Source organism: Nuphar pumila, unplaced genomic scaffold (assembly GCF_984573655.1).
Source record: "Nuphar pumila unplaced genomic scaffold, dmNupPumi1.hap1.1 HAP1_SCAFFOLD_238, whole genome shotgun sequence".
NCBI lineage: Eukaryota > Viridiplantae > Streptophyta > Magnoliopsida > Nymphaeales > Nymphaeaceae > Nuphar > Nuphar pumila.
This window is the reverse complement of record NW_028323239.1, coordinates 3,052-10,746: the sequence shown is the minus strand read 5'-3', so window position 1 is coordinate 10,746 and position 7,695 is coordinate 3,052. Positions and strand designations below refer to the sequence as shown.

Sequence of the window (7,695 nt, the reverse complement as noted above, 5' to 3'; positions counted from 1 at the left end):
TTCTCTCCCTCGTCGTCTTCGTTCTTTTTTTTCTTCTTCTTATGACTTTTTTTGTTTGATTTTTTTTTATTATGTTAGATCTTCTAAATAATTAAGGTTTTTTCATTGATTAGGGTTTTTATTCTTTGATTTTCATTTATTAAGGGTTTTTTCTTTGATTTTCATTGATTAGAGATTTTTTCTTTAACTTTCATTGATTAGGGCTTTGAATCAAATGTTTTTAATTAGAGCTTTTGTTATTTAATTTTACTAGGGTTTTCCTTTATTTTGATTAGGGTTTTGAATCAAATATCTTTAATCATGGTTTTAGATATTTAATTTGTTTAGGACTTATTTTCTTTAAATTTTTTATTAAGGTTTTAAATCAATTTTTTTATTAGGTCTTCTTATACTTAATTTGATTAATACTTTTTTGCATTTGATTAAGATTGTTTTTCTTTGTTCATCTTTCATTAGGGTTTGAATTACGGTTTTTTATATTTAATTGTATAGTTTATTTATAGTTTCTTTGATTTTATGGTTTTGGTTTATTTATGATTTATTTTCTTGTATTTTAGGGTTTTTTGATTGATTTATGGTCTTTGCTTTTCATTGATTAGGGTGTTTTTTTTATTTTCATTGATTAGGATTTTTTCTTTACTTTTCATTGATTAGGGTTTTTTTCTTTTGATTTTTATTAATTAAGGCTTTGAATCAAATATCTATAATTAGGGTTTTAAATATTTAATTTGATTAGGATTTGTTTCATTGATTTTCTTTGATTAGAGTTTTGAAATAAAATTCTATATTTAATTTTATTAGGGTTTGAATTAAGGTTTTTTATATTTAATTTTATGGTTTATTTGATTTTAAGGTTTATTTTTCTTGTAGTTTAGGGTTTTGGGGTTTATTTATGATTTTTTCTTTCATTTTAGGGTTTTATGATTTATTTATGGTTTTTACATTTATATATAAAAATATGAATTCTTATGTTTCTTAAATTACTCAAAATTTAAATATTTTTTTGTACTTAGATTTAATTTGAGATCCATATTTGGAGCTAAAATCTATGATTTTTGATAAATTTTCATAATTAGATCCAATATATATGGCATCCATTAAAGTATTTATATATCAAAAAATATGAATTATTTTTTTCAAATTACCTAAATTTTAAACATTTTTGAATTTTAGATCCAATCAGAGATCTATATGTGAAGTTAAAATCAACAATAAACATGTTTAAATACTCATGTAGTTGGGATCGAGTCGTAATGATCGAAGTAATCCGACCTATTATCTATGTGTGTAAGTTGTTAGCACAGCATAAAACAAACAAACATTGAAGATAAGGAACACCCACCAAACAAGTTAATCTTCTGTGAGGACAACTACAACTACTGCTACATGTTTTATTGTCGAACAGCAGCGACAGGATAACAAGGACAATGAGGGCAGAGAGTGTCCTACTCTGTGCTGAACAGATGGATGAAGGCATCGATCGAATCATAGGAGGTGGCAGGGAAGCCCTTGGAGAATATGGCCTTGACCTGCGCTGCCCGCTCCCTGACCCCAGCGTCGCCCATCAGCTTCCCAACCCCTTTTACCACGTCCTCCTTGCTCACGTCCCGCCCGCGGGCTGACCGGACCGCGAAGCCCACCCTCAGGTGGTTCACCACAAGGATGGCGGTCTGGTGCTGGTCCCCGCGGATGGGCCACGCCAGTATCGGCACCCCGTGGACGAGCGACTCCAGCGTCGAGTTCCAGCCGCAGTGTGAGACGATGCCGCCGGTCGATCGGTGGCTCAGGATCAGAAGCTGCGGAGCCCAGCCGCGTATCACCAGCCCCCTCCCTTCCACCCGCTTCTCGAACCCCTCCGGCACCAAGCCGAGCCAAGGATCACCACCCGTCGTCGGCGGGCCCCTTCTCCCGTTGGCTTGGATCACCCAGACGAACGGATGCCCAGACTCCTCCAGGCCGGCCGCCAGCTCGGCGAGCTCCGATGTACTGGGGCTAACCTCGCTCCCGAAGGACACGAAGACGACCGAACCGGGAGGCTTGGAGTCGAGCCACGCCTCCACCTCCTCCTCGGTGACCCTCGTGCTCTTCTTGGCTCGGACCGCCCCGTCTCGGAGCGGCGCGCCGGCCGATTCCCAAAGCTGGGACGGCAGGAGCGGGCCCACGCCGAAGGCCTTCTTCTTGGCCTCCCTGGCGATGCAGTCGATGAACGGGCGCTCCAGCTCGTCGCACGTGTTGAACAAGAACGCCGTCGCCCCCTCTACCTCCGGCACCCACGGCGGAAACCGGCGACCGCTCGGCGAGAAGGGCGGAGGAATTCCGCCCGGTCCGATCATCGGCGATGGCATCTGGCCTGCCGGAGGCTTGAAGATCAGATCGGCGTACGTCAGACGGAGGGTTTCAGGCAGGCCGTGGACGGAGACAGGGTCGTCGGGGTTCATGTCTTCGAGCGGCAAGTGGTAGCCGACGTACTCCAAGACGCAGGCGCAGGTGCCGTTGGTGAAGAAAGCGGCGGAGGGGACGGAGTACCGCAGGCAGACCTCGACGGCCCAGCCGACTAGGGCGTCGACGATGACGCAGACGGGCGGAGCGGCGCCTTGGGCGGTTCGCTTGGCGAGGAGCTCGGCGAAGGGCTCCGCCATGAGGCGGGAGCGGAGGAACATGTGCTGGCCCTGTGGGGCGTGGGGCAGCGAGAGCTCGGCGATGCGGACGAGCGGGTGGTCGCAGGCGGCGGAGATGTAAGCTGAGAGCTCCGACGGGACGACGACAGTGACCGTGACTCCGCGGGAGGCGAGCTGAAGGGAGAGTTGCGTGCACGGGAAGAGGTGGCCTTGGCCGTGGAAAGGGATCACCATCATCTCCATGCCTCTGTCCATCTCCCTCTCTTCTCCTTTCCCAGCAGTGAAACGAACTAATGACTGATGACGAGGGGAAGAAGGGGGGACAGCGTGCTCATGAAGCTAAGAGAGAGAGAGTGGTTGAAGGTTAGTTGGTCTGACAGGCACCGATGACGTTGACGATGAGATACGGCCCGCAGGCCGTTGACCGAAAGCTACGATCTTCTACAAGAAGCCTCCCTGTTTTTCATATTGGTTTTCTGAAAATCTCGTGATAAAATCGGGATTTCTTTTCGATATTTTTTACCACCAACCATTCATAGACGGTCACTGTTCAACTTAAAAATATAAGCTTTTCAACATCGAAGCAATTAGGGAAACGTTTTGATTTGATCTTTTGTTTGTTATAGAACAAACAAATTCCTCACAAACTGCACCAACTTTAAGGGTGCGTTTGCTTGTAACGGAATGGGAAACAAATTCCGTGGATTCTTCTGCCGCTAAAACAGAAACAGACCTCTCTCACCGGAACGCTTTTCATGAAAAAGGGGTCCAGCATGCATTTTGGCATGCTCGACGATGCAAATCGGTGGTCTCATGTTTGTTTTGACATTTTGACAGATGCATTTTCGTGAAAAAGAATAGTTTTCCGTGACAAGCAAACACCACTAATAGCCTAAAAATAAAAGAAGATTACGGCCGAGGAGTGAAGATCAAGAACCCCGCACACGAAAGCCAAGACCACATAAAATTGAGCTGTCAATCGTATATATCACGAGTTTACTTCCTTAATGACAAATATCGAAGAAATCATTAAGGGAAATATACATCTTACAAGTACTAGAGCGTCAAGACTTGTTTTTCAAACTTGATTTTTGTTCGAAATACAATCAAATTGTATAACTGGTCACCATTTCTCCCCAGTACTGTCAACTTAAATCAAGGAGAGATCTCGATGACTAAGGAAAGCTGGCTAGAGCAAGAACTCGATAATTAAGGAAAGAAAAGTCAAAATCAAGGAAGTGCTTACTGAATTAGCAAGGAAAGTATTCATGGTAAGTTAGCAAGATAAAAATCTTAGATAGGAAACTTATCAAGAAGATGATCACTTGGATAAGGCGAATGCATAATCAAATCGGAAGGCATCCAAATCACCCAAAGTCTACATTTGAGAGCTGCGTGCGCAACGTTTTGTAATAGATTATTTTATTTACTTTTGGTTGTTTCTAAATCCCGCAAAATATGGGAATGTCTTCAGTGCTTGTAAATATATATATAACCTTGTACCATTTTCTAATGTGGTAATACATTCAAAGCCCATCCTCTTCACATGGCATCAAGGGGAGATCTCCATAACTAAAAAAAGCTGACTGGAACAGGATCTCAATAATCAAAAAAAGGGAAGAAGTTAATTGGTTCGAAATAAGTATAAAAAATAAAGTACCAATATGAGTTATAAGACATGTTTAGTTGCAAAAAAGTACACTCAACAAGAGGGATTAAACTACCATAACACCTTTGCTCTTCACTCCTTGCCCTTATTAACCATTACATCAACTTAACATTAACAATGCATTTTTATATGAAGATTTGGACGAGAAAATCTACATGAAGATTCTTTCAGGATATTCGATAAAGGAGGAACATGACATTTGTTGTCTCAATAAGTCCATTTATGAGCCCAAACAAACCTCCAGACAATGGTTTGCAAATTTTTCTCAAACTCTTAAGCAAGATTCAAACAATCACTCGTAAATTACTCTCTATTCTCCATGATAAATGGAGACAAGCACACATTTGTTCTAGTCTACATTGATGATATCACTGTCATAGGTAATGATGATATGACAGTCAAAAAGCAGAAAAGGTTTCTTGACCTATGCTTTTGAATGAAGGACTTGGGAAAACTCAAGTATTGGCTTGGTCAAACCACATAATTGTTTTGAATCAAAGAAAATACACCTTAAAAATCCTAAAAGATGCAGGGTATCTAGGGTCACGCCCAAGTGATATACCTATGGAGCAGAGGTTGAAACTGGATCATATATATAGTGGAGAGCTTCTCAAATACCCTACTCCCTACAAAAGGCTAGTAGATTGGCTCATATATCTTGCCATAACTCAACCCGATATTACTTACTCAGTAAACATCTTGAGTCAATTTATGTATGAACCAAGATAGCCTCATTGGGAGACACCGATGAGACTCCTTGGATATCTAAAGAGCACCCCCAGGCAAGGTATTTTACTTAGATTTCCTTTTATTCAGACTCAGATTGGAACAGTTGTTCATTCACTAGAAAATCCACTACTAGATTCTACAGTTTTATTGGACAAAGCCCAATTTCTAAAAAAACTAAGAAAGAAATCACCATATCTCATTCTTTAGAAAAAGCAAATACGATCAATGGCTGCCACAACCAGTGAGATCAAGTGGTTCAAATATCTTATTAATGACATTGGTTTTCCTTATCCACAACTTGCTCATTTATATTGTGATAATTAGTCATCCTTACACATTGCAACTAATCCAATTTTTCACTAACAGACCAAGCATATTGAGCTTAATTGTCATTTTATTAAAGAAAAAAATCAAAAATTATGTTCTTTGTGCCAAGTTTGTTTTAAGCAAACATCATGACAAAAACCGTTAGAATAAATCAATTCAAATATCTAATAAGCAAGTTAGACATGTTGAATCCCCATGGTCCAACTTGAGAGAGAAGGTTAGTTAACGTTAATCAAGAAGAGATATCAATAACTAAGTTAAGCTTGATGATGCAAGATCTCAATGATCAAGAAAAGGAAAGTCGAAAATCAAGAAAGGTGCTATTATCAAAAAAAAAAAAAAAAAGGTGCTGGCTGAATTAACAAGGAACATATTTCGTGGTAAATCATGCTAAGTTAGCAAGATAAGAAACTTATCGAGAAGAGGATCAGCTGGATAGGAGGCTAATGCATAATCAAATTGGAAGGCATCCAATTGAGGGCTGTGTGTGTAACGTTTTTAAATCCCACAAAATATGGGATTTCTTCAAAGCTTGTAAATATATAACCTTTTAACATTTTCTAATGTGGTAATACATTCCATTTTCATCTTTCACGTGAAGCTCATCCTCTTCACAACCGCACATCCCACTTCAAAAGGGAAGCAGATCAGGTCATGCTGAGAATGAGCGTTTTTGCTCATGCCCACATCGTGGCCATCCGATATGCATTTTAAAAAGCTCAAAAGTCAACAAAACCACGTGGCATTCTCCCAAAATGCAAACAGACGGCCACGATGTCGGCATGAGCAAAAACGCTCATGTTCAGCATGACCTGATCTGCTTCCCTTCAAAAGCGCGTGAGATATGTCACATGTGACGTGGTCATAAAATATTTCTCAATGGAAAAGTTCTCCCCCAAAAGTAGTGTGTCCCTTTTCTCTTTTCACATCCGAATTCATGACATAGAGTGCAAGAGAAGAGTGGGCGAGGAACCAATCAATTTTATATGATGTGCCTATGTGTAAATTTCTCTCGAATGTCTTGACTCGCTTTTCTTCGTTAACTGGAAAACAGTAAAAGTTCTGGGCACGTTTGGAAGTGAGAAAGATGTAAGAAAGTGAAGGTACGAAGGAAAATTGTATGATTTTTTAACCGTTCCAATCAAGAGACCTGAAAGAGTTTTTCTAAAAAGTAAAAATTTTGATCAGAAACATTCCACTACCTGAGGGGTAACACACTCCTACTACTGATCTGATGAAGATCATTTGCCTCACTCCAACCATGGCCATGGTCTTCACTGAGTTTGAAGCCTTCCTAAAAGCTGCCGACCTACCAGAGTGGTTGAGGAAGCTACAGCCCTCGTCCCTCCTGCTGACGAAAGGCATGGTGAAGCACATCAAGACCAATGAGGACATCGTTGTCCCTCGCCGGCTTGTCGTCGTGTTCCTCCTGATGAAGGTGGCAGATTTTAGCGACCATCCGTTTGGGTCTCAGGATGCCCTCTTCGAGAACTCCAACAAAATGGAGTTCTCTGACAACCGTTCGTGAGGATCTAGCCGGGAGATGGGAAGCTCGGGCTGTGGATGAACTCCATCTCTCTGATGAGTGCTCTCTACAATCTCATCATGAGGAAAGAAACCATCTAGAGAGATGAGCTGAAGAACAGTGGAATTGAAAATGGTGAAGGTGATAGGCACGAAAAGGGTGACAACAAGAACAATGGTATAAATGGAGAATTGGGTGGTGGGTATTTTGGTAAGAGGAAGAAGGAAAAAGAGCTTGTGATAACACCTGTCTTTGAGAACTGTTCAAAGATTTTGAACCAACATGATCATTGAGGGCAAGGGACCTGTATTGAGAGGCGACCAGTGTTGATCAAATGTAAGATCAAATAGGAAAAGGAGAAGGAGCTGCGCTATGAGATTCCTTTCAAGCCTGTCAATCTATAGGGAATTATATATGGCCTTGGATTAAACTCACTTAGCTCCTTTCTCTAATTGTTCTTATTACAATTGGATCACAATCCATGGATTTGAATAGGAATCCATGGATTTCAATAGGGGTCTTGATATCCACATATTGCACTAAAAACACGGAACTCGGCTCCATAGAAACACTACAACTCACTGCCAAATTATGCCTGAAGTGAAAATTTACAAAAATTACTTGAGAGAGTGATTTACGCCTAAGCACCTACTTCGGCCCCAGTGATCGGGCCGAGTACTTACAGAGAAAATTACTACACGTAGCATTAGTGATTTTCTATGTTTCTACACAAGTACTTTATAGAGTACTCAGCCCGATCACCTAACCATGTCTCCAACTCTGCCCGGAAGAGATGGATGAAGGCATCGAGTGAAGCCGAGGAGCTG

At 41.1% G+C, this 7,695-nt stretch overlaps 1 protein-coding gene across 1 annotated transcript; it reads right to left on the bottom strand.

The window, feature by feature from the left end:
- Window positions 1-1,445: 1,445 nt before the first annotated feature.
- LOC149810615 (UDP-glucosyl transferase 73B2-like) lies at window positions 1,446-2,873 on the bottom strand. Its single transcript, XM_089994160.1, has one exon. The coding sequence runs from the start codon at window positions 2,871-2,873 to the stop codon at window positions 1,446-1,448; it is 1,428 nt and encodes a 475-aa protein (XP_089850286.1).
- Between the last annotated feature and the right edge of the window lie 4,822 nt (window positions 2,874-7,695).